This window comes from Arvicanthis niloticus, chromosome 9, assembly GCF_011762505.2.
Source record: "Arvicanthis niloticus isolate mArvNil1 chromosome 9, mArvNil1.pat.X, whole genome shotgun sequence".
Lineage (NCBI taxonomy): Eukaryota > Metazoa > Chordata > Mammalia > Rodentia > Muridae > Arvicanthis > Arvicanthis niloticus.
In genome coordinates this window covers 13,925,008-13,952,884 of record NC_047666.1, presented here as the reverse complement: position 1 = coordinate 13,952,884, position 27,877 = coordinate 13,925,008, and the positions used below count along the sequence as shown (strand labels likewise).

Sequence of the window (27,877 nt, the reverse complement as noted above, 5' to 3'; positions counted from 1 at the left end):
TTCAAATCAAATGATAAATTTATTATCTGTCTCTGTTACACAATAAGTGAAAATAGCTCAATTTAGGACATTTTAAAACTTGCCCGGATTTCCCACATACTGAGAGACTGATGTCAGACGCCTGGGTTGACAGTCTGGACTGACTTTCAAGTCTATGAGATTTCTTCCACAGCTTTCAAGAATTTCATGTTGTGTCCTTCAAAGCATCTTCCTCTTTTCAAATTCCTTCACAAACAGGAAAGAAGAAAAAATGCAAAAGACATTCATGGGAAAGTGATTTTCAAACCCTATGTCACCATTAGGACCTCAACTCCGCAGAGGTAAAATGCGTACAACAGGGAGCTTGCTTGAAAACCAACTACTTTCAAATCGGCTTTGCCAATGTCTAAGCTATAAGACATAGCTTATAGCTATGCCTTTTCTGTAAACCCCGAAGCTTTAACAACCAGGGATGCTTTAACAATCCTCACATCTTCACTGCACAACTACTGCTTGGGGTCCACGGGCAGCACCGTTTATCAAACCTATCATGTTGTGCACCCATATGCAAAGGCCCTTTAATAAGGCAATGAAGACTTTCTCAGAGACTAAAACGCAACACTGATTCATTTAGTATCTGAACAAAATGCTGAGAAGCTTAGAAATGCTTGAAACAAACAAATGCCCTAGACAGAGGAAGAGGCTGGCAGTCAGGCTGCAGCGACAGCCACCGACTATCACTCACTGGAGTAAACCCGTAAGGCTCAACAGAAAGCATCACAAACATTTCCTCAGCCTTCACTAAGCACCCCTCCTTCAGACCGCTAAGGAATATGCTATTCAAAGCAGATGTGCGAAGGCTGGATCAAGGAGTCTGGGTTAGACTCCCCAAGACGAGGGCAAAGTTCACAACTAAGCACACTTTCACTTTTGAAACTGTTCCCATCTAGAAAAATAATTTGTCCCTATTTTCAGCTTAAGACACAGGATTTTGTTGTTAAGAGACAAAAGTCACCATGAGCTGTTGTTTTATCTACCTTTTGTTTTGTCAAGGTTAAAACTCTCATAAAGAGGAGAGCCGTGATACTCAAGAAGACATAGTGAGATCACGCAGACTACAGGAACAATCACCTGAGCGTGCACTACAGTGTCCTATCAGAAAGGAAAAGCAAAGACACAGCTGAGGGGCAGCTCCTCTAACTGTGGCGTGGACAGCACCACACAGCCACTCAGGGCACAGCCCTGCCCTCCTCAGGCGCCCACCCCAGCACCTCTTTACTGCCTGCTTCTTTGCTGAATTGCAGCCCCTCTCTGGAAACAGACACTTATGGAGTCAGGATGGCTATATCCCAAGGGCTCCCCTGAAAAACCCCAAACATGAAACACAAGGCTATAACTCTTTCCACATCCCAGGCTGCCAATCAGGGTGCCTGTTATCTCTGAAATGCATTGCACACCATGCCTTGTCAATGACAAAGGGGCAGATATCTTCCTTTACATCAGGAAGGCTTTACAGTAGGGCCTCAGAACAGTGAGCTATGGAGAGAAGGAACACAGCTACTGTATGCTCACCTTATACATGGTGGTTCCCAGCTGTGCAGGGGACATGCTGACAACTACCCCTGCACTCTGAAGAGCAGAGATCTTCTCTTTGGCGCCACCTTTTCCTCCAGCGATAATCGCCCCTGCGTGGCCCATCCTTCTGCCAGGAGGAGCAGTTATACCAGCAATAAAGGACACTACAGGCTTGGCCTTTGGACCCTAGAGAGTGAGAAAGAGAGATGCTGTAAAAGCTTGAAGAATACGTCAGACACACCAGACCGCACATCTGTGGCTGCTGGCAAGCAGCAAGTGGCTTGGGAAGGGAAAGCCCATCACACAACCCAAACACCGGAGTATTCTCCTATGAGACTCAGAGCTCCACACCAACACAGAGGTTACTGAGCAGACACTTCAGCAGCCAGGTATCAGCACCGTCAGCACGCCATAAGCTGTTCCACACACACCCACCTGAACCTTTCTTTCCATAAGTAAAAAGCACATACACCTGAAAACTGTGTTTTGTGACTTGTGACAATAACTTAAGACTCAAGATCAATCAGCTTATTTTACTTCACATCTTGAGTTGTTATAATTCTCATCCTTAATCAATGTCCTCAAAGAAAAAGATGAGGGGTGATGGGACACAGGGAAAGACCCAAGACTTGCACTCAATCTCCTACTAAGGCTGCAAGTCCATGGACCACGCGAATCACTAACATAGACCTGGATTTCCTTGAATATGAAATAACATGGGTGGCAGTCACTTTTTTTTTTTTACTTTAAAATTCTACACTCTAAGAAAAATGATCAAGGTTGACTTTATTCAACAAAAAAAATGCATTCTAGAACACAAATTTATTTACATTTTGACATCAAAAAGTTTTAAAAGCCCCCACAGAGAAAACAACAATTGTTAAGCTCTGGGCTTGCATTGTAGTTGAGGAAATAGTACCAAGTATTATCAAATGCCACACAGCAATATTTATGGTAGGTTTCACAATGGATCCAGGGAGAACAGGTCTGTAGAAGGCAGAACTCGTGCAGCATGGGACCCAGAGCTTCCTTCAGCCACTTCTGCCTCCCCACCCCCACCCCCCACCCCCCTACACACAGCAGCTCTCGAGTCATCTGGTCTGGGGACCCTGGGGACTTATAAAGTTACTGAGGATCTCAAAGCACTTTGTTCATATAAATAAACAAAGTCCATTCGTATATGTAACCTCTGTGTATCAATGCCATGGCACTAAATCCTGAGCTATTTATTCGAAGAAGTAATATCCAATAATACCTACTATATTAAAAATGAAACTGAGGGCCAGTGAAATGGCTCAGTCACTAAAGGCACTTGCCCTGAAGGCCTGATGACCTGAGTGTCCTCTATGGAACACATATAAAGATGGAAGAGAAACCCATAAAGTTGTGCAGTGATATCTACATGAGTGCTACAGTATGTGGGGGCACACCCACACAGAAAACCTAAAACCAAATTCTATAACTATTTATAAATTCACTAAAAAAATAACTTTTTAAAATAGCATCTAAAACATTCTGCTGAGACAAGTAACATTTTACAACTAATTTCTTCACCTCTGGCTGTTTAACTTAAAAAATGGCCAATCATTTCTGCTTTTGCAATTGACCTGTTGTGAAAGCTCATTTAGCTGATGTACAAGAAGAAAATCCTGCCTCAGATGGACAGGTGGAAAAGGATGACATGCTTTAACTGCCTCCCTGATGCCTGGGACTATTCTCTGATACTACACAAGCCTCTTCAAGTGGTCATCTCAAAGGTTTGCAATGCTGCAAACTGAAACAGCAGCAATGAACATGTGTCCTTTGTCCTTCTCAAGTCCCCTCATCTGCCTCGGTGTCTCAGTGGGTCTTTGATCCACAGTGGTTTTATAACACAGACTGTCAAATCGGAAAATACCAGTTCACCAGATATGCATATCTTCCACATCGATGGGTCTTAGCCTTCCTAATGCTGCAACCCTTTAAAACAGTTTCTCACGATGTGGTGACCCCCAAGCATAACAGTATTTTCATTACTACTTCACAACTGTAGTTTTGCTGCTGTCATGAATCATGATGTAAATATTTCTGGTGATTCTGACTTCTCTTGCTCTGCACTTTGCTCAAAATGTTCCTCACCTTCCTCACACATAGGAGGAGGAGCAGGGAGGCAGCTTATGAGGAGCCCCAGAGGATGTCAAAGGAATCTGAGATCTAACTGGAGGCCCCTGGGAACCTTTACAGAAACATCACAACACTGCAGCTCAGTCCACCCGACTGCTTCCCTATGGTATGGCCTCACACACACCCAGCTGTGCCAATGAGAAGACAGAGCAGCAAAGCTAAGGAATGTTCTTAACAGAAACAAGAACGCTGTGGGGGTAAGGGAGTGAGGAAAAGTAAGGAAAGAGACCTGAACTTAGGGAGAGCTGGGTCATATCTTACAACTTCTGTGGAGCTTCCAATCTCCACACAAGACAGGAACACTCAAAGCCATCCTTGAAAGTTCCTGAAAGCACGAGTAAGAGAAGGCACACTGCACACCAGGCCTGCAGTGGCATTACTGGTGCCTTTCACACTGCACATTGCACACTGCACACCAGGCCTGCAGTGGCTTTACTGGCTCCTTGCACACTGCCATAGTCCCTGTTTCTCTTCTGGCATTTCATTCATTTACTCCTCAGGTTTTTGGGTTTTTGTTTTGCCTTTTTGCCCCAAATGCTAAGGGGAAGTTATTCCCTCTTTTTATTTTTTATCTTATTGTGTATGAGTGTTTTGCCTGCATGTATACAGGTTCACTACATATGTGGCTGGTACCTGTGGAGACCAGAAGATGGCACAAGATCCCCTAGAACTAGACTTGCAGATGATTGTAAGCTACCATGTGGGTGTGGGAAACTGAACCCAGGTCTTCTGCAAGACAGCAAATGCTCTTAAGCTCTGAGCCACCTCTCCAGCCCCATGTCTCCTCATGCCTGGCCCCCTCTCCAGTCCCATCCCCCGCTGACCTGGCCTCTTGAAGACCACTCCTAACCATCATCAACAGAGAAGGACACTTGACTCAGGCATTGCACATTTCCCTCCTCAGCTCTCAGGCACATTTACCAGAGCACAGCCAGAGTAGGCATGCCCCCAGCACTGTGGCACCTCCAACCTCACCGCTCAGCTGCCAACTGCCAGCAAAGAAGCTTAGTTCCCTTAGCTAACTGGCAACAGCACACTGCCCCTTCCTTCACATATTTAACTCTAAGGCAGAGGCAACAGGGAGGACTTCCCCAGGAGCATAAAGAAATCTTTTCTGCTTGAGCTTTGGTGCTGAGGGCTTTCTACAAGCAAAGACTAAAGCTAACAGGAGGCAAAAATAACAGAGAAAGACAGAAAAGAAAGGTTCTTTAGAGAAGCAACCTTGCAAAAGCCAACAACATTTGTTTCCCTTGGACTCTAGAGCACCAGGGACCGCAGATGTAAGCCTCGAATGAAATCTGGGCTTTGGGCTTCGGGCTTCGGGCCTGAACTCTCTCCACTCAGCAAAAGGCTAACACTTTCGCTACACAATGTTGGGTGACTCCTGTAGGGGAGGGTTCAAAGTGGAGAAGCGGGGAACAAATGAACTCAGAATCTAGAATATCATGAGTATTATAGAATAAAAAGCCTAGATTTAAAGTGAGCATTCATGTTTTCTTGAGAAATGAAATCTGTGAAAAATGAAGATAAGCTCTGAAGTAAGCCCAGTGTCTGTCAGGAGCAGACAGCTGTGGTCTTCCAAACACAGACTTACTGAGTTATGCTCCTTCAGAAACTCAGCAGCATTTTCTTCAGCATGGCCACCAATTTCACCAATCAGTATGATGCCTTCTGTGCCTGGATCATTCAGGAAGACTTCAAGGCAATCAATAAAATCAGTCCCATTAAAAGGGTCACCTCCAATGCCTGAAAAGATCAAAGGAGGTCAGTATCAGTCAGAAATGTAAGGATAAAGTGTACAACTTATATTAAGAAATGTTCTAACTCCGTTTTTATTCTCTGTACCCCTTCTCTTTAATATTTTCAGATGAAGCATTGCTCTTCAACATCCAAACTTCCCAAAATGGCTCTGGACGCAGGTAAATGGTGATGGGTTGCCCACGTTCACAAACCCAGTCCTCTTCGAATAACCCATAAAACTACTCCACACTAACAAGTGTGCCTTGAAAGAAATGGTGTTTGGGGCAGTGAGTGTCTCTTACCACTTGTCCTTGATTCTCTTTCTTTCAGCATATACTTAATAAACCCGAAAACACTGCTCAGAAAGAGAGAACTTTTTGCATTATGTACACCACAGGAAAAGATAAAACAATGAACAAATGTCTTTGCACAGAGAAATTCTTGACAAGTGTGCTGCAGAGAGACTGCTAAGTTTAAAGACACACTGTCCGTGAGCAGCAGGGTGGAAGGTTTCGTGGCCTTCTTCCTGTAGTTGGGAAATGGCAGTGCCTGCACACACGCCTCTCCTCTGAGCACATGACATTTAAGAATGAGAACCTGGACGGCCATGAGACAAAGGGTCCCTACTCTCTGCTTGCTGATGTTTTTGTTTTTACATTATAAACGTATTGGGAGTAGAAGTGAATTTTCACTTCTCAACCCATCTTTGAGAAATGAAGCTGAGATCAGGAAACAGCACTGATCAGGACACACCAGGCTCAAGTCCTGTGAGCAGCTTCACGAGGGGCAGACGGCTACTGATGAGTCCCCAACCCTGTGCTATGGCGTCGCTACCCCCCCATGGGAGGAATGGAGCCTTGAGAAGATGGAATTGGCAAGTCTGTTTCAAAGCCAGTTCTGAGTTCCTATCACACCAAACGACCTCATGCCTCACACTGTGTCCTGAGAGTGGAAAGACTCAGCGTGTGTGTTCATTTATTTATTAACTATTCCAGGGGTCTATTTTATCATGCTTATTATAAAGAGATATTTTTGAAAGGCTTTTAAGGTATATTCTGAGGATCTGAAGATTTTTAAAAAATGAGACTCTTATCTAGTTTTTGGCAAAAAGAACAAAAAGACAGGTAATTTCAAAATGTAAAGCCTGGCCTGATTTTTTAAAGTGTCACACAGTCTTGTATGGTACCTAGAGAAGCCTAGGGCATGTAGCTGTCCTCAAGCTGGACTCTGCCCAGTAAGGTGCACACTGCAGCCTCAGCTTAGAGGAGCACCCGGGATCCCCAGGGAGAGACAATGAAGCTAAGAATTCGATAACTATGAAACACAGAAGACGATTGTGATAACACAATGCCAAATTTGAAGCGCCATTTCTTCAGAGTAAGCGACATCAGTGAAGCTTTGGGCATAACGCCCACCCTTTTGGTCACCTGTCGTACAATGTGCGCTCCTAACCTAGAATCAAATCTTGAGAAACAGAAAGTGCCGCTCCAGCCGGGCGGTGGTGGCACACGCCTTTAATCCCAGCACTTGGGAGTCAGAGGCAGGCGGATTTCTGAGTTCGAGGCCAGCCTGGTCTACCGAGTGAGTTCCAGGACAGCCAAGGCTATACAGAGAAACCTTGTCTCGAAAAACAAACAAACAAAACAAACAAACAACAACAAAAAAAAAAGAAAAAAGAAATAAAGAAAGAAAGAAAGAAAGAAAGAAAGAAAGAAAGAAAGAGAGAGAGAGAGAAAAAGAAAGTGAGAAAGTGCGGCTCCAGCAAATTAACCATGAGACCATAGCACCTTCCCTCTAAAAGCTATCTGGTGTCCCTATCACTGTAGCATTCCGTGAGGATGCTACACTCCAATAAAAGACTCTAGCCAAGTACTCACCAATACACAAGGACTGCCCCAATCCAACTTGGGTTGTTTGGTGAACTGCTTCATAAGTCAGAGTACCAGACCTGGAGACGATACCTTAAAAGGAAGAGAGTGAAAACTATCAGACTGTGTGGATGGCATACCGCCAGATGGTGATAAAATTAACTAACAGGAGACTGTTTACAATTCCCATCATGGTTTGCCACTTAGATCAATAGTAGCTTCAAATGAAGTGGAAGTATGTCATTAGTTAGGGTGTTTTATGACTTTGAAACCAATGCCAAGATAAAGACACACACACACACAAAAAAAAACCTTAAAACCTCTCTTCCGAATTTTTCAGAGAGAATAATATCATTATGACCTTGGTAGGCATGATCCTGCCTAAGGCAATGGAACAGACTGGCGTTAAGTACCCCATCAGTAAACAATGAATAAACAGAATTGCTGTATTCAGCAATATTATCTACTCTCCTGCAACTATTTTTCTAAGAATTTTCACACCATTCAGTGTAAAATTCAGCCAATTTCCCACTTAACTTCCTTACTGCATCAAGCCTGTGGCGAGAACACCTAACTTCACTTACTATGGCAGGAGAATTCTTGTCTGATTAAAACAAAACCATGACCTCAGCTTCAGCACACCGCGTTGTCTTAGGCCAGATGCAGTGTGTTTCAGCTGTACTTAGCTCATCGTGACTGTGTACTCATCTTGGTCACAGTCATGATGTATGCAATCTATGCAGACGCACCTCTTCATCCTATGTCCTCAGGCACACAAGACTGCAGATTCTCCACATAAAACAGTAAAACTGGACACAAGCAGGCATGGACCTCCCACACAACACCGAGATGTTCTTTTAGGTGAGTTCCACTCAGCTCCCTGACAGCTTCACCTCGTGGAGGAATTCTGCACTAACTCCCTAGCCTAACACAGACATGGCCTACTCCCTAAATGCGTTTCTATCATTTCCTTCTCCTAAAGGGCCTCATGTTCCTTCATGCTTCCCTACCTTTCCACATCTGACAAAACCTGCCAACTATCCCAGCCACACGAAAGCTTGCGTGCTGCTGCTTTCCCACACAGGTCCTTCCTGGACTGTCCCAAAGAAATGAGATGAGATCTGCTCCTCTCAGTCCCCCGTTTCTGCTTTCTATTGTCCCTATTAACAGTGGGATGTCCAGAGGTTACACTTCACATACCACAGTGTAGCCCTAAGTATTCTCACCTAAGAACAAGTATCAATGATGCCCTACTGTGCTAACTGCTCTTACTTACCAGTACTAGTTACAGTGGTAGGTAGAGAACACTGCCCCCACCTACTGCAATGGAGATTACCAGTGCTAGTTATAGTGGTGGGTAGAGAACACTGCCCCTACCTACTGCAATGGAGATTACCAGTGCTAGTTACAGTGGTGGGTAGAGAACACTGCCCCCACCTACTGCAATGGAGATTACCAGTGCTAGTTATAGTGGTGGGTAGAGAACACTGCCCCTACCTACTGCAATGGAGATTACCAGTGCTAGTTACAGTGGTGGGTAGAGAACACTGCCCCCACCTACTGCAATGGAGATTACCAGTACTAGTTACAGTGGTAGGTAGAGAACACTGCCCCCACCTACTGCAATGGAGATTACCAGTGCTAGTTATACTGGTGGGTAGAGAACACTGCCCCTACCTACTGCAATGGAGATTACCAGTGCTAGTTACAGTGGTGGGTAGAGAACACTGCCCCCACCTACTGCAATGGAGATTACCAGTGCTAGTTACAGTGGTGGGTAGAGAACACTGCCCCCACCTACTGCAATGGAGATTACCAGTACTAGTTACAGTGGTAGGTAGAGAACACTGCCCCCACCTACTGCAATGGAGATTACCAGTGCTAGTTATACTGGTGGGTAGAGAACACTGCCCCTACCTACTGCAATGGAGATTACCAGTGCTAGTTATACTGGTGGGTAGAGAACACTGCCCCCACCTACTGCAATGGAGATTACCAGTACTAGTTACAGTGGTAGGTAGAGAACACTGCCCCCACCTACTGCAATGGAGATTACCAGTGCTAGTTATAGTGGTGGGTAGAGAACACTGCCCCCACCTACTGCAATGGAGAAACAATCTAGCTGAGTCAAAGTTAGCCGCAGAGAATCCAAATTCAAGCCTAGAACAGCTAACTTTGCGATGTGGATTGAAATAAGGAAATGTGGTCAGTTCCATTTCCTTAAGGAACCGACCAAGTAACAGTACAATTTTCCCAAAGCATTTTGAGAAAGTTTGCAAAATCCATGAAGCAAAATAAGTTTCCATGGACACAGAAATAGTAATGATAAAAATGTTTCTGGCTCACTCTTCCCAAGTGAACCTCTTGATCAAGAATAAAGTTTGCCTTCGGATGGAATGGTGGTCTCTTTCTTTGTGACCCCAAACTTATTTCTCATAATTTCAGTGCTCAGTCCAGGAATCTAGCTCACCTGAAAGAGTGCCTGAGACCCCTCCTATGGGAAACACATGCTATCAACTCTTTTCTGGAGGCTTTTGGCTACTGGGCCTTCGGCATTCTCCACATCAGCAAAAGAATCCAGCTTGGAAGTCTCTGGACCATACTGAGAGCCAGCCCAAGGAAAGTCCCCAGGGACCAGGGCTGCTCTGTGCACAGGCCAAAGGGAAGGGATACTGTGGGGACATCAAAGCAGTCCTGTAGGAGTCAGGGTGTCCTAGAGCTGAGATGTGCCTTGGACATGAAACTCAGTACAAGAAACATCCCTGATGGGGGTTGAACACAAGATAAACCAGGATGGGAAAATAATTCTATGTTATCTGCAGTTCCCTCAGAGAACCTGGGAAGCCTTGGGTCAGATCGGTCAGATCTGGTGGAGGGAACAAAGCCAGTCTTGTGACACGGTCAAGTCCTACTGCCTTATATGACATCATCCAGATGCTACTTTTCTAATTGGGTAAAAGTACAAGGCTACTCATGTAGTGAATTAGGATTCACTACTTTAACAAGGTGGGTCCCAAGTGTATTAAATCCCTGCCTACATAGGCAGTCACAGGTCCATCTGCTCTCGGTCCACATAACATTCAAGTGGAGTAAAGGAGGCCAAGCAACAACTTGAGCCTGGGGGTGGAGGAAAAGCTAGGACGCATCCAGATGAAGCACACAGTGTCTACAGCTGTAACACATGCAAAGTCACATGGGACTGATAGCGTGCCGACTGTTAGCAGATTGCAACAGTTATCAAAGAGCATGTAGAGCAGACTGCAGGTTCATCACTCTAGAGACCAGCACTGGGGCCGAAGGAAAACAAGGATCCCGTTGATAGAGGCTCTTATGAGCCCAACAAGAGATTCCAAAGAACTTCAACTTGAACATTTCAAAATCCTTTCCAGACTTCAGTCAAGGACTTACTTTTCTCCCTACATCTGAGAGCTGGAGTCTTTTAAATAGGCTCTCTGAAGGGGTACCCAAATACTGCCACACCTGACACCCCAAATTCAGCTGCGAGAAGCCAGATTAGTCATCTCAATCCCATAATGAAAGTTAGGATTACTTCTGCAGAGGGGGCAGGGATGATAAGAACATGAGGTAAAAATGGTCTAGTTTGGGGTAAAAAGAGCCCAAGGAAAAGTAAGCTGTTTCTTTCTTGACTAAAAGCCAGGGATGTCCTCTTGGTAGCTTCCTGCCTGCTAGAGGCCAAAGATAGCACAAGTGGTTTGGGAGCTCTGATCTCTGAGCTGGTCCTACCCATTCTCATTACCTCTTTAGAAAAGCAGACTGTGAAAGCAGCAGTGAGGGCCACTCCAGGTCAAGAAAACCACTCCAGGTCAAGAAAATGGCAGACTTAGCATTCCAATGGGGCAGGTAAATCTCCAGGCCAACCACCTAGGGGTGCTTACCCATAGGAAGTGGGCTCACCTTAAACCATGCTAATGGAAAACCTACCTCAGGATTAGCTTCTTAGCCAGCATCTTAATGAGTTTCAAGAAAACAGTGTTTTAAAGAAAAACAGAGGATAAATACAAAAAGCAAACAGAAAAGAAAGAAAGCTGAATAGTGGTGGCACACACCTTTGACCTCAGCACTTGGGAGGCAGAGGGGAGCAGATCTCTGAGTTCAAGGCCAGCCTGGTCTACAGAGTGAGTTCTGTGACAGTCAGGGCTACACAGAGAAACCCTGTCTTGGAAAACAAACAAACAAACAAACAAGCAAGCAAGCAAAGAAAAAGGAAAAAAAAGAAAAAAACAAGGGATTGATAAGAAATGTCAACTATGCATCTTTTCAATCTAATCTTATAAAATTTGTGTTTCAGGCAAGGAATTAAAATTCTTTAATTTCTCCCATCTTGGATAACTTTTATGTGACTGTTTTAATCCTCCCCACCCAGTAAAAACTTTGTCCATACAAAGGCCCAGAGCTCAAGTCTAGGGACTGGATGCCCTGGAGCAGTGACCTTTTCTCCTTGGAGGAGTGACCCTTCCCTCCCTCCTCCTCCAATTCCCCCAGGCAATTCTTTTCAGACTAGCCAACTGGGTAGGAAGTGAGGACAGATCCCAGGGGCAGGGACAGGACAGGCAGCACCTGAGTTAGACTAAAAGCCAAACTCACTTCCGGCCTCTGTGAGTGTGTGCTCCTCCAAGTGCACCCTCTGATCAAGAGTAAAGACTGAGAAGGTGCTCTTCCACCACTCATCAGGGACATCACAACAAAAGCCAACGTGACACCATTTCATCCCCAAAAGAGCAAGCACAAGTCTGCTGGAGACAAGAACCCTAGAGGACGAAGGGTAACTGGGGCTCTGCAGACAGAATACAAAACAACACATACAACTCCTAGAACTATCTGACAACTTCTTTAAAAGTCCAACATACTTAATGTGTGTGTTCTTATAAATGCTGCCCATCAGAAATCAAAGTGTGTCCACAACAAAGCCTGTATTTTAGTCTTGTTCCTCGTGCTCAAACTTGAAAACAGTAAGAGATGACCACTAAGAAAACAGATACACAAACAGTGGTGAAGACATAGAGCAGACGGCTGCTGAGCAGGAAGCTGGTGTTCACCACGGACACAGAACATACAGAAGAACCCAGAGTCTGAGCAGAAAGGAATCACTACTCTCCTCCCTCAGATGCTCACTGGTTCTGCAAACTACAACTGATTCCCAAATAGGCCCATTATATTTGAGATACATCACTGACTCACTGTAAAAAAAAAATTAATTTATTACAGAGACATATTTATTTACAGTCACAGTCACTGTGAGTTGAGCTAGGAAAATCGAATTTGTATTTTGTAATCTACCAGAATGTAACAAATCCACTCACCTATCCTTCCCTTCTTGTGGATGTGGCCGGGCATGATGCCGATTTTGCATTCTCCAGGCTGGAGGAAAGTAAATTGCAGTTTTGGAAAAGTTCCAAAGAAAATTCTAACTCCAAAGTCACACATGCATGCACACATGTGCACACACACACATACACACACACATACACACACACATGTGCGCACACACATACACACACACACACACACACACATGTGTGCACACACACACACACACACACACACACGCGTGCACATGTGTATGTACTCACATTGATGACGCCGGGGCAGTTTGGCCCAATTAGCCTCGTCTTTCCCTGGCGTGTCAGTTTGTGTTTGACCCGTACCATATCCTGCTGCGGAATACCTTCAGTAATGCACACAACCAAAGCAATCTCTGCATCAATTGCTTCATCGATGGCGGCAGCAGCAAAAGGAGGAGGGACATAAATGACAGACGCCGTCGCTCCTGTTTTCTCTTTGGCCTGAAACATTAATCACAATCAATTGAATCATAATAAAGTATATTCAACAGCCTAATTAGATTAATGCTTAGAAAGGGGTCATAGGCAGCCTCTCCTCATCCCCCCATTCTGTAGTCCATTAAATATTAAAAAAAAAAAAAAAAAAAAAAAAAAAGCAGAATCTAAGCAGAGTCTCTTCTCTGTCCTCTCTGTGTGAATTTAAAGGTTCTGTACATCTTACCCTATAAAAGGACAGTAAACCTGAGAGCCCTGCCCACATGCTCCCTCCTCCCTGAGGTTATTGAGGTTATGCACAGCTTCACTCTTCCATGACAGGCCTGTGAGGGCGCTGAGCAGGAATCAGTCAGGCGCCAGGAGATTCCTAAACCAGAATATTCCAGTTTACAAACCAAGAATCTGAAGCCTTGGGGAGGGGCACGTGAGGCCTCAGCCTTCCCCAAAGGACTAACAGCAGTTCAGGTTTGCTGCAGGAACAGGTGTCATTTTCTTCAGTGCTATACCCACTGATAAGTTACCCTTTGCCTCCAACCCAGGTACAGAAAAGCATCTGCAATTAAACTAAGTGGGCCACACACAGGAAGACTCAAAGTAAGAAGGATTCCTTGGGAAGAAGGGATCTGTCCAGTGAGAAAGAAGAACAGGGCATGAAAATGATTAACATACATTACACACACATGGCCGCGCACACACACGTGCACACACACACACATATATACATATTAAGTATTTATGTATATATGTATGCATAAGAGACTGCTGCCAAAAAATTTTTTTAAAGAAAAAAAAAGATGCTGTGATTAAGACATAGTAAATACCACAGGTATGGAAGTGCACGCCTTTAGGGCCAGCACACCAGAGGCAGGCAGATCTCTGAGTTTAAGGCCAGCCATGGCTACCTAGAGACCCTGCCTCAAAACAAACTACCAAACAAAATATAGTAAATTCCCACACTAAAATAACATAGCCAGGAAATAGCAGAGTCAATATTTAATCGTGAGTATATCTGATTCCAAAGTGTAAAGTGATTTGCTCAGTGCAGCTACAGCAGGTGATTCTCTATAACCAAAATGTTTTTGGAAGGTTGTACCAAGGGATTTTACACAAACTATAAATACAGGCACATGTAGAGGAAAGACCACAGACAGTGTCTTCAAGAATCATCCCAAATGAGTCTATGCTCCCAGAGACTGAGGTTTTGACCACTATATCCCCAGTAAACAGTATCATCTCAACAGTGTCCAAAGAACAGTCAAAGGGCACTGGCAGTTACCTATAAATGACATGAAGGATTAGAAATCATTCATTTTAATTCTTTCACGATGTAATGATAGGCCTGTCGTGGTGGCATACGTCTATAATCCCAATGCTCAAGACTTAGATACTAATTAGAACAATGGTTCTCAATCTGGGGGTTATATTCCCTTTGGGGATCAAAAGGGGTTATCTTAAGTCTATCAGAAAAGGCAGATATTTGCATTACAATTCATAACAGCATCCAAAATGACTTTATGACTGGGGTCGCCACAACATGAAGAACCATGTTAAGGCTCACAGCACTAGGAAGGCTGAGAGCCACTGGACTAGAGGATCATGGGTTCAAGACCATACTGGGCTAACAAGAAGACCTGGTGGGGTGAAGAAAGCAACAACAGAAGGGAATTAAGGAAAAGAGGGGAACCAAGGTCAGAACATCCAGATCATGGGCATGTAACATTTCACTGAAAAAACAAATCCCCAGATTCTCCTATCTTAAGGTTGTAAATACTTCCAGATACTGGCAACAAGTACCGTACACAGGGGAGTCATACTACACAACCAATATTATTCTTCTTCATTCAGAAAGTTCTTTGTAAAAGATGATGGGAAAGTAAGAAACAGTATTTGTCAAGGAACTTAGGATACCCAAATTTCACATCTGCCTGGGTCACAATGAATAACATATAAACTGATTCAACAAAACTATTGGTTTACAAAGCCTAAACACTGAAAGGGAAAAAAAGACCAATTTACCTAAAAACCTGTATTTGTAACTTCTACATTTTAAACTTCCTGAAAAAAATCACTTTAAAGAAATCAGGAACTGGTGAAGAAAGCAGATCGCCACCATATGTCAATCTGAATACTGTCTGATGGCACAGGACAGTCCAGGTCTGCCACGTCTCAGCTGACTTCAGACTGCAGCAGCAGCAGCCTGGGCTTCCATAGAAGGGTGCCTGTATGGAGGGGTACATAAGGCCGGGCTGGGGCGATGTGCATGAAGCACCCAACACCATCCCTGCCTGACAGTCCACTCTGAAACAGGGGGTTTCTGAAATTGCTGCTGACACGTGTACCACCATTCTGGAAGAAAGGCAGGGAAGAGGTAAGGAACCAGACAGAAGCCAGGCCATGGAGCTTCCTTTAACAGATGATAAACATCTTTTACAAAAATCACTATTGGATTTTACCACAATTCCAGTTTCTCTAGGTCACTGGATATAAGGCAAAAAGCACACAGTTAAGACCTCTACCCAGAGGATGCCTCTCTGCCCTGTTTCTCTTTCTCAGAAACCCATTACTTACTTCCTTCACAGTATTAAAGACAGGCAAGCCCAGGTGCTTCTGGCCACCTTTCCCTGGAGTGGTTCCTCCCACAAGTTTGGTGCCGTACTCCAAAGCCTGCTGGCTGTGAAAGGTTCCCTGTGAGGAAAAAGCACAAGAGCCATGAAAGAGGAGAGGAAGATAGCTGAAAAGCACCGGCACTCTCAGCAACAAGGGGAAAGAAAACCAAGCATGTTAAGTGCTCCCAGGCAAGAGCCCAAGCCAAGCCCTTTCACCCACTTAGTAAACACTGCTGCCAACCCTCAAGTAAAACCAGCTTCTGCAAAGTCAAAACAGCCATTGGAAGAGCCCTTTTCCATTCCCTGCTGGAACTAGCTGCTGATCTGGAACACTCTGTTACTTGTTTAAAAGGCCATCCCATTTTTCCTGTTCCTCATTTCCTTGCACCCCACTTTGCCCAATTGCAAATCCATGATGAATCACTGTAGTTATCCAACCCTGGCTCTTTCCCTTTAAAAAAATATATATCAAAGGTACAGCTTGCTTTACTGTAATTCACCACCACCCTACATGACACACATACACACGCATAGCCGAACAGTAACTAAAGAAAACCCCAGGCTGTGCCAACAAGTCTGTCTTTAACTAAGGATCGGTGGCTCCTCAGTGGGCCTTTTGGACTTCCCTGCCACTTCCTGCATTCCCTGTGACTCACTCTCTCTGATATCGTACCTGGTCTTTGGGAACACTGGGCTTCCTTGCTATGGGAGACCATCCTGCAAGGTATTTAACAGTATTCCCCACATTCTTCCCTCAACATGTATTACCACACCCTCCCCTAAACCCACCAAACTGTAACAAGGACAATGGCTCTGGAGATTGGGAGATCCTTTCCCACTAACATTTAGGCATCTGTTTCCTCCTGTTCTCTCTGATTCTCTTCTCCATCTCAGTCAATGCCTTCTGGGATGCCACCCTTACAAAAGCAGCAAGTAGAATCTCTATGGTGACCCTTGCCATTCATATCCTTCACTAGCCAAGACCTCTGCCTACAGTCAGACACTCACGTGCCTGCCTAGCATCTCTCCCTGGAGAGCGAGTAGGCATCTGACTGAACACCCTACCTAAGCCTCATCACTCTCCTCTCAACCTGCTCCATCTGCTGACAACAGTCCCAGAGATGCTCAGACTCAGAGTATGAAGTCCCACTAGACTCTGCTCACTCTTGAGCCAGCAGTAACCCTCACCACTCCACCCTCTAAACAGCTAGTCTCTGTCCTACCTTTTGCTGGGAACTGTGCTGGCTGATGTCACCTCAACTCCTAGAAGCTTATTGTCTTGTTCCTTTGAATCTATTCCCCACAGCAATAAGAGTCATCCTGTAACATCTGAGGAAAATCCAGCCCCCCCCCCCCCATCTCTTTCTAGTCCATTAACTGTGAAAGTTAACACATACCCTGTTTCCTCATGGCAAACCCCACACCTGTGAGTCCTCACTTACTAGCCTGGAGCTTCCATGGCACAGGCCGGCCGGCCCGCCTGCCTGCCCGCGGGCCTAGCTGAGCACTATGCATAAACCGCACCTCCCTCCCTCCCTCCCTCCGCAGGCACATGATCCACTCACACATCTCCTTTAGATCCTGACTCTGAGAGCAAACCTTTTCCACCCCTTGATATAAAATCTTCTCCCCAATGCCGACCACATGACTCCACACAGGATGGCCACTCTCCCCCCTTCCCCCAGCTTGCTCTTCCATAGTGATTAAACTCTCTAGTGTAGCACATCATCTGGTCAGGGGTTCTGTGGCTAGATTTCCTCCTCTCAGGTAAGAGGCACAGCCCGTGAAGATAGGAATCTCTGTCTACTGTTCTTCTGGAATATGGCACCGAATCCAACACATTACATATAGCAGACACTCATCAATGACCGACCATCAGTGAAAAGGTCTATGTGGTCATTCTCAGGGACCTAACAATGATGAACCAACTACTCAAGTCCTTAATTAGTTAATGCATAAAAAGTATGCCTTTAAGAACATTAGAAATTCTTCATTTAAACTTCTCTTTATACTAACAAACTCAACCTAAGCATATTAAGCAGCAGTTTGAAGCTAGTGATGGAGTTTTAGATAGAGCCACAAGTCAGTCAGTACTTTGCACTCTCTAACCAGTGCTATTCCATGTATAGTCTACAGACCAGCTGATCTAAAGTGACAAATGAGCAAGACAGAAGGAAAAAAAGATCCCAAAGGAGAGAGAACAACAAAAATCTAATTAAAAAATAATGATAATGTTTGCAGGCAGTGTGAAACTATTTTAAGGTTTACCATAGTTCACAAAGTACTGATCGCATTAGATCAACAGACCCTTTCACTCCAGAGTCTGAGAAGCAATGGCCTAGACATCCAGGCAATGGACTATACTCCCAAGTAAACACCAATGAAGCCATCTTTTTAGTCCTAGTGTGTTATTAAATAAAAGTAATGCTTCCATTCAAAATAAGCTATTTCCCATCATTTTCATGTTACCATCAGCCAGTACATAATTTAGAATAAGAATAATTTCTGCAGCACCCACCGCCAATGTGCATGGCTATAATCCACCCTAACATACAGCATCCCTCATCTATGTGAACAAGGTATACACTGACAAAGGAGCTAGTGTGACAATCCTCAAGCTTCCGTGGCTTTCGGCCTCATGATCCATCCAAAAAACCTGAGACCTTTAAAACTCACAATTACTAAAAATGCAACCACAAGGAACGTGAATGAGAAACAGCTTACTTGGAAGGAACTAAAAGACCCCAAAACTAGCATTCAGGAGGCAGAGGTAGGCAGATCACTGTGAGGTAAAATACTAAGAGTTCAAAGCCTGGAACTATAGTGAGTCCTAGTCTACCTGAGGCTACATACTGAGACTCTGTTTCAAAAAAAAAAGGAAAGAAAAAGGAAGGAAGGAAGATGGTTGAGGAGGAAAAAAAAAGAATAGCAAGACCAACCCCAGACTCAAAGACTTGAATAAATCATTAACTAATTTAGGAAGCAGGCTCAATTCCAAATAGTACTGATACATGGATATCTTACACCTCACCAAGACATCAGAGGTTAAAGTGACACAAGAATGTCATATAAAGTTCAACAAACAGAAAAAAGAAATTGCGCATAACGAACGTCGTCAAGAATTTGATTATAGGTTGATTATGTGCTATCTATTATAACACACACAAAGCTAGACTGCCGGCCTGGAAGGAGGAGGTGGAGGCGGTGTACACCTCCTTCCCTCGGGATGTGCATCTTCCTTGTGGGCATGTCTGTGTGTGAGCATGACATCTGTAACATCTGGCTGGCCTTCTGCTAGCACCCTGCAGATTAAGACCTGGCCAGCTGGTCTGCAAGACTTTGCCTGCATCTCCTTTGGTGAATTGCATTGTATTAGAACGGTTCTACAGTACAAATGTGGGGAAAGACCCATTATATAAATATAAAATACTTGTACATGAGTTTGTAATGAGACACACAGGTCCCCAGAAATAAATCTGGTTTTTTTTTTTTTTTCGTTTGTTTGGTTTTTTGGGTTTTTTTGTTTGGTTGGTTGGTTTTTTTTTTTTTTTTTTTTTTTTTTTTTGGTTTTTCAAGACAGGGTTTCTCTGTGTAGCCCTGGCTGTCCTGGAACTCACTCTGTAGACCAGGCTGGTCTTGAACTCAGAAATCCACCTGCCTCTGCCTCACAAGTGCTGGGATTAAAGATGTGTGCACCACTGCACAGCCCCAGAAATAAAACTGAAAAGCAAATACAAGCCCTGCCCTCTCGAGGGCTACCTCTTCACTGACAACTATATAACTTTTTCTAAGCTGAGAAATACTAAAGGTTTATCATCTCCTTCCTCAGAAAGAAAACTGGGGTACCTGCATTTTTCATCTGGAGGACACAGGCCAACTTAACAGAGGATTCCTGGTAAACAGAATGGTTGGGAAGAAGGAAAGGAGACTCATGATGGTGTTACTGCAGAATCAAACTGTAGGTACATTTCAACTACACAAGTCTAGGGCAGAAGTAGGGAGAGGAGAGGTGTGAACAGAAGAGGAGGAGGACCAAGTCAATACTCCAGGGCAAGTGTGCCCTCTGGCTTCCCCCAGAGACAGAGGATGCAGTGGGAAGTCGTGCTGGCTCACCTGCCCACACCTGCCAGGACTATCTCTAGCTGTGCATTTCCCCACACTGAGCTGTGGAGCCCACATTTAACACAAGCTTTCCTTTATAGCCTATTCACCTAGTGCTCAAAGGAACAGTCATCTGGTGGAGGAAAACCAGGAGCATCGTACTTGCTGAAAGACACTACCGTTCCTGTGTATTCTCAAGCTAAGTTAAAACACAATGTCCATTTTACAGAATTACCACACCACCTGCCTTCTTCCTGACACACAGCCCCTTTTGTACGGTATAGTTCTATGCCATCATAGATTACTATTTTTGTGTTACTAAAAATAGAAGTCAGTTTTTTACATCAATAGTCTTCACTTTAAATAAAAATGCAGATGCACATACCTGCTTGCCTGTGAAACCCTGGCAAATAACCTTCGTATTTTTATCAATAAAGATTTGTTTCCGCGATGCTGTGTAAGACCCGTGTCGTATCCCATTCTGTTGCACTGAAAAGTAAAGAAAATATGACAACATTATAATCTCCCCATATTTCTGAACCATGAATTAAATTTAACGACCCAATTTTTTAAAAACAAAACTCTTCTAATCTAAAAGCAATGCTGTGATCACAGTCAACTTAAAACCACATCTTAAATGAGACAGGTGAATTTGGGCGCAAACACAAGGAACCTGCCCTCTGCCCAGGACCCTCTTTGTTACCTCGAAGCACAATCTTCTAGCACTATCCAAACTGGGAAAGAAAAGCTGAAAATTGTAATTTTCCTTCCCCACAAAGGAACCTGGGATTAAAATTCAATGGTATCAATGAAACTCTGAAATCCTTCCTACTAATGTCTGTATGTGCACACTGCACTCGGGCATGAGCCTGTGAACACCAGCTGAGCTAGGAGGTATACTTCAGGAATGGAAGAGCTACTCTCTAGCTTATTCCTCAGTAAAAGCAACACAGGGAATGCTAAGTTCTGGTATACATCTGGTAAAACACAACCCAAGATCACTCCGATTGATCCCCTCTGATGTAGGATTCAGAACCTCACGTATTAAGCAGAGAAAATAAGATGAGTTCCAAAGTAGATGAGAAGATAAGTAGGAAATAAAGAAAAAGCACACGCCTAAGTCATTTTCGGCAACCCATCTCAAGGGAGACTGAGAACGTCCAGTAATTACTACAATCAACTCCTATGTTAAAAATCAGTTCAAAGGGCACAGGGCTCACAATTATGAGGGGCCTTCCAAACCTCCACAGGGCCACTTAGCCTGTCTCTATGGCCCATCCCTGCCTCTTCAAAGCAGCCAGGCCTTCTACCTACCTCTGAGGAGCCCATAAAAGCTAGCTCCAGAACAATCTACCTCATGTATTTCTCAGAGCCTACCCACACACTACCACGCTTTCCAGTCTTAAGTCCTCCTAGGCCACAACTGAAGAAGCACTTCTGTAAGAGGTATCTGGAGACCTCATGCCTTAGGAAGAGACAGACGTCAGCTTGTACCTCTCAGAAAGCATCCTGCACATACACAGACAGCTGCGCTCCTGGACCAGACTATGCTGAACAGGGAGCTGTGGGGGCACTCTGCAGCAGGGTCCTGGCACAGGAACAGTCAAGCACCTGACCTGAGCAGAGGGACCACAACGGGGATCTAAAGCTTGTAAGGCTGAGCCCACTGCACCGTGCAGCAGAGTATAGGGATGTTACTCAGATCATCCTTGCTCTTAGCTCACGGACAACTGATAAAGGCCAAAAAACACAGTAGATAATAATGGTAGAGTAATGAAAATGAAAAATGAACACGGTAAGTTAAAGAGCAGGCCAGCAGAAAGCTGGCCACCAAGAATATGCTGATGGTAAAAGCTATTAGGGCCACTGCTTGGGCCACCTCTGGAGGCACAGGCAACTGGCCAGTATAGCCTTGGAACTGGTCCCATAAGCGAGTGAGATCACTCTCAAAAACCACACAGGTCTGTGCTGGTGTTTATGTCCCGCTGGTCTCCAGTACTGTAAACAAGGCCTTGCTTTTCATCTCCTGAGCCAGTCTTCCAGCTAACAGCTGCTCAAAGGAAGGGTGTGGCATTTACATGAAAAGACCATTGGTAAACACAAATATTTACATTACAATTCATAACAGTAGCAAAATACAGTTATGAAGTAGTAATGAAAATAACGTTATGGTTGGGGGTCACCATGACGTGAGGGGCTGTGTTAAAGGGTCACAGCATTAGGAAGGTTGAGAACCACTGCCCTAGAGAGAGAGAGTATACAGTTCACACTTTAAAATCAAGTAAATCCAGCTAGGTATGCTTTCCATATGCATTGAGAAAGAGAGAGAGAGAGAGAGAGAGAGAGAGAAACAGAGACAGAGGAAAGGGTAAAAGGAGGGAGGGAGAGAGGGAAGAAGGAACATAAAGAGGGAGGGAGGGAAAGAAAGAGGGAGAGACAGAGGGAGGAAGAAAAAAGGGGAGGAAGGGAAGGAGGAAGGTAGGAAGGGAAGGAGGTAGGTAGGTAGGGAGGCTCATCACCAGCACAGGAGTTCAGAAATCAGCTTGTAGATCCCACTCCTTTACATGGGTGTCACAGATGGGATTCAGGCCATCAGACTTGCATGGGATTCAGGCCATCAGACTTGCATGGGATTCAGGCCATCAGACTTGCATGGGATTCAGGCCACCAGACTTGCATGGGATTCAGGCCATCTGACTTGCATGGGATTCAGGCCATCAGACTTGCATGGGATTCAGGCCATCTGACTTACATGGGATTCAGGCCATTGGACTTGCATGGGAAGTGCTTCTACCCACTGAGCTCTCTCACTGGTCTGTCCTCATACACATGGTGTACACAAATAAACTAACTCTGCATACACATACTGTGCAGTGTTCACAAATAAACTGGGAATCTTTTCATATAGGAACATTTGTATGGGGAAATCTCACTGTAAAAATACAGGTAATATTATGTACCTCACTGGCAGATGTTAAAGTTTATATACAGCATGTAAAACCGTGGCTAGGGTACAGTATGTGGGGTATCACTAATTACTACCGTACTATCATCATTGGTGCAGAGAGAGCGGAGCGAACGACGTGAGAATTCAGTGGCTGCTCTGTCAGGTTCATGAGTGCTTAACACAAGGGTCAGGTCTACCCACAGAAGCCTCCTGGCTCTGAAACAGAACCAAATGTTACCAAAGATGCACAAAACTATAAAAGGACAGACTGAAATAAGGTGCTCAAGGAAAGGGACAGGGTACTAAGATGTTTTCCACAGAGGAGACAGGTTTGTCACTCAGTCCTATCACCTATAAGTAACAACTATACCTCTTTGAAAATGGCCGTGCTGTTAATATATAAGTAACAACTATACCAATTTGAAAATGGCCGTGCTGTTAATGCTGAAATAAAGAGCCAAAGAGCACTTGCCACATGGGACCGGAACATAGTCTTTTAGAATTAGTTTACCCCTAACCATTAACCTGACTCTAGTCATGAAAACACTTCTCAACTCAACCCTGAAAACTATGCCCCATTCCTCCTTTACTGTTGTGTATGTACTCGTGAATTCAACATATGTAAACTCACTAGCTGTATTGGCCTACCTGCAGCTGAGCTAACAAAATAACTGACTTTTAACAAAGTAACTAATTTAAAAGAAAACCAGTTTGTTCAGCTTACACTTTAGGGCAGCCTTATCTGTCCAGCCTCTGGTGAAGACCCCTCTGCCTGTATATAACATGGCAGAAAACCAAGAAAAATAACAGGATGTCAAGGTGCTGGTCAAGTTCACAGAACAGCCATGCTTGGTAACTCACCTCAGGAGGAGGGCAGACTACCAGTAATCCTCAGGAGGAGGGCAGACTACCAGTAATCTCTTCTAGGCATGGTGATCTCAGTGATCTCAGAGTTCACCACCACACTGGAGGCTCCTAGCATGGGAACTCTTGGGGAACACTCAAACCTGCTCTATCATAGAATTAACCATGAATTATACATATGCAAAACATAGGCTACTGTGGTCCCCAAATGAAGAGACCTTGCTGTGTGACAAAATTTTCCTGGGGAGATGCAACACACACATCTACTTAGCCCAGATAGGGAGTCCAGGACAGACCAAAGTACAAACACTAACAAAGTCCAACTTGGTGAAGCACTGAGTTTTACTGGGGTTATTTACAGGAGTATGGGTGAGGGGTCACTGACTTCAGTAGAAATGACTGCTCAGCAAAGGCCATCCAGCACAACCTGTAGCAGCTCAACAGGCTGGACAATGCCCTTTTCTGGTGCCTCAGTTGGTCTAAACCTCTTCCAAGCAGCTTGGCTTGTTTCTGCTTCTTCCAGGTATGAGAGTCTTCTTTGCAGCTTGGCTCCCTTCTGTCTGAGGGGAAGGCTCAGCTTTTGCTGCTTACTCTAACAGTAAATCTGGTCAGTTTTAGGGACTTCCTGAAACTACTCAGAGATGTTTACCTTCCTGCTTAAAGAGCTTCATCCTGCAAGATGAATATTTTAATTGCAGAAGGAACTATTACATAATAAACCTACAATACATGGGAGCACCTCAGCAACTACTCACCCCAAATCCCAATCGACTATTCAAATACAAAACTATATATCCACTTATATTGATGATACATTCAATACTATTGGCTTAGTTCATTACAATCACTATGTTTTGTAAAATTTAAAGCACTCCTGTTTTTTAAGCACTAAGTATGAAAATAGTGTGTACAATGTTGTATACAACAATGAGTAGACATCCAGATTTTAGAAATGTTATAAAGTAAAAATCAATAAATTGTTCAAACCAACAAAGTACCTGCCCTGTGGCAAACTCAAAATTATTTTCCTACACCTAGGAGAAATCATTTTAAACTTCAGTGTTCTGTGAAGCAACTTTGAGGCCAGAAAAATCAAGCTACTTTTCTCAGGGCCTCATCAATGCATTTGGATACAGGCTTCCATTTCTGAAATAAAGGCTGAGTTCCTAGGTGCAAACAGCACCAGAGACTAGAAAGGGAAAGATCGCTGTTGAGTCTCCTTTTCCATACACTTCCAAGAGCTTCCCTGAGTCTGCAAATAAGCCTGTGTAACTTGGCAAAGACAGGAGAAAGGCAAGCAGCAGCTCTGAGCAGGATAGATGCTTCCTCCACAGACCACTAACAGTGCCAAAGGTCCTGCTTCTCATATGGAGGTTCAAGTTTCCCAAGGCACACATGTGAAAAGACACTGCACACACCAGCAGACCTGGTTTCCGGGACTCCTTGGACACCACCTGGGAGATTTTCTGGGTTTGTTTCCTCATTTGCCAAACAAAACAGTAGAAGTAACTAGACTGTATGATCTACTTTCTGACATCAAACTATCCTAATTCTAAGGATCAAAATAATGCCTGTTATTATTAACTATTCTAAAAGATGTGATTTACAGTAACTCCTGGCTGGTATTTTTTAGAGACTCTAGCAAACTTTAGGTTTCTTGTAAAACTTCATTTCAATCTCAATGATGCTTATAAAATTCTTACAAATTCCCATCAGAAATTATTCTCCTTTTCCATCATCTATTCTCCCCACATCAGCAGGATTGTCCCCTCTTTTATAAGCCATTAAAATGTGTTGGGTGGAGGGCAGCTTAGCAGTTTCTTAGTTGTCCTCCAATAGAGCCCTGTAGCACCTAGGACTGTTTGTCTTTTTATCTTTTTTAACTCAAATGAACATTGCAAAACTTGGGATCTCAACACAGTATGTGCCATCAGCTAAAATTTAAGAACAGGGCGGAGGTGGGATTCCCTATCATCTTATTTTAACCTAAGAGCCTAGATAATTTGTGACAAGAAAAAAGAGAAGGGGAAGAGGAAGAGGAAGAAGAGGAGGAAGGGGGGAGGAGCAGGAGGAAGAGGAGGAAGAGGAGAAGAAAGCAGTGGCAGCTTGGAAATATTGCAGGTGTGAGAGAATTCCACGGTCTGCCAACTTAGAGGTTTTTAAACATTAAACAGTCACTTGTAACCTTAATACAAAAATACCCTTGTTTAGATCCCTCAGAGTTTTAACAGCAAGACTCCGATCTGAGATGACTCCAGCAACAGAAAGCTAAATCTCTTCTAGGTTTTCAGTTTTGCAGTCTAGAAAGAAAGACCTTCAGTTCTGTGGAGTGAGGCGTGGCAAGTTTTGCTAAGAATGGACTTAAGGGACCAAATCACATAGAAATTCTTCTTCTGGAAACACTTCTATTAAGACAGCACACCTCCTGGATGGAGGCTAGGCTCTTTCAGAGCCTTGGACCAGCAAGACCTCAGCAGAGAAAGACATTGGTGCCCAGGTGAGCCGCTTTTTGTGGGTGTTCCATTAAACAGGCTAATGTGCACATCTGGTGTTCCACATCTTAACCCACAAACAATTCCAAATAAGCTGGATTAGGCCCATACCCAACACACTAGTGTTCAAACTCTACCAACCTCAGTAATTACTGGTACAACTAATCTCTTTCTTCTTTTCTATCTAGAACACATTCAAGTATCCTTTTAATCAGTCAAGAAGGAGCTCCAGAAAACTTTCCCAAATGCACTCAACTCTTCCGCATTTGGCAAAGTTATCAAGGCAGACCTCTGTCCTCAAATGATTTGGCCATGAGGTACAGCTACTAGGTGCACACTTATCCTTGAACACTTGTAGGGCACTCAAGACAGAAACTAAGTCTCACCTGCTTTTTGAGGCTAGAAGAAACAAGATGTCACAAGGAAAAGTGTTACTTTAGTGTCTATTTCTGAGTTGTAAATTGTCTCACTTATTCTGCACAATGAAACCAAACCACTCATTACTTTTTAACATCTGGATAAATCTGACATCCAATCACTCAACACAACTTTAATTGGCAATCATTTCTCCTGTTAGTGAGAGGCAGGACAGTGCTGTGCTTCACAACCACGCTGTCTCAGACTCGCTAATACTAGAGAGATTTTAGTTTGTGTTTGTATGTTTGTTTGTTTGTTTGTTTATTAGGCTTCTGTTTGTTTCCTTTTGTTTTTGAGACAGGTCTTCTCTATGTAACAGCTGTGGCTGCCCTGGGACTCACTTTGTAGACCAGGCTGGCCTCCAACTCACAAAGACCCTCATACCTGCCTCTGCCTCCACAATGCAGGAATTAAATGCGTGGGCCACGACATCCGTTGAGAAATCATTTTTTTTTTAAAAAACTACTATGCACGTATTGAATGGTTAGCCAGACCTCAAACACGACGTGGCTGGTTCCAAAGTTGTTTCCTAACGTACCTAACACAGAGACTTTGAACGCAGCAATAATTTCAAGAGTCAGCATAGCTGAGAGAGTAGCAGCCCTGAGAGATTAGTTCTCAGAAACTGAAGTGTTCACTAGAGCCTCGTAAAGAGCTACAGATCATTGGTGAAAGTGCTTGCTAACCCTCCGCTTCTACGCTCCTTCAGGGCCACGCTGACTCCGGGTGCAGAAACCAACCATCTTTCCGTTGTCCCTCCCACTCCACAGAACGCTCAACTCCAAGTGCAGAATCTTTTGGTACAAAATACAGCCTCTTCAACCCGGAGGCTCAATCTCCCAGCAGAGTTCATCCTGGACCTCTTCACCCTTGGCTCCAAGTAAGGGCCAGCCCAGAGGCCACCTCAACCTTACCCCTCGTCACCGTGGGAACTAGAGTACGTTCCCGGGTGTGAAGGGCACCCTGTGAACAGTCCGTCGGCCGATCCACGACCCCATCGGACGAAGCCCCCTCCACCACCGAGGTCTGCCACTGGCTTTGGACCCGTGGCGACCTCGCCCCTTCCGAGGGCCCGCCAGGAAGAGCCCGGGCACCGCCGGGGCCAGGACCTGGAGCCCGAGGCCTACGGAAGCATGGAGGACAGAGCCCCGTCGGCACGACTCACGGAGGAAGGTGCGCGACAGCAGGCGGGCGACGGCGAGACCACTGCTGCCGGAGACCATGGTTGCAGTGGCAGCCGCAGCAACTACCGCTGCGGTCATCCCCCAATGACACTCTCAGGACCCCGGGACCTTGGCTTGAGCTCAGGCTCGTGCAGAAAGGTGTC

The 27,877-nt window shown here is 44.5% G+C and overlaps 1 protein-coding gene across 1 annotated transcript; it reads right to left on the bottom strand.

Moving 5' to 3' along the window:
• Positions 1-27,877, bottom strand: Suclg1 (succinate-CoA ligase GDP/ADP-forming subunit alpha). Its single transcript, XM_034512500.2, has 9 exons — positions 27,716-27,877; positions 20,216-20,319; positions 15,692-15,808; positions 12,917-13,129; positions 12,647-12,704; positions 7,335-7,418; positions 5,312-5,463; positions 1,552-1,740; positions 1-225 (listed from the first exon to the last, which is right to left on the bottom strand). Exons 1-9 carry the CDS (start codon positions 27,810-27,812, stop codon positions 199-201), a joined length of 1,041 nt encoding a protein of 346 aa, XP_034368391.1. The 5' UTR covers positions 27,813-27,877; the 3' UTR covers positions 1-198.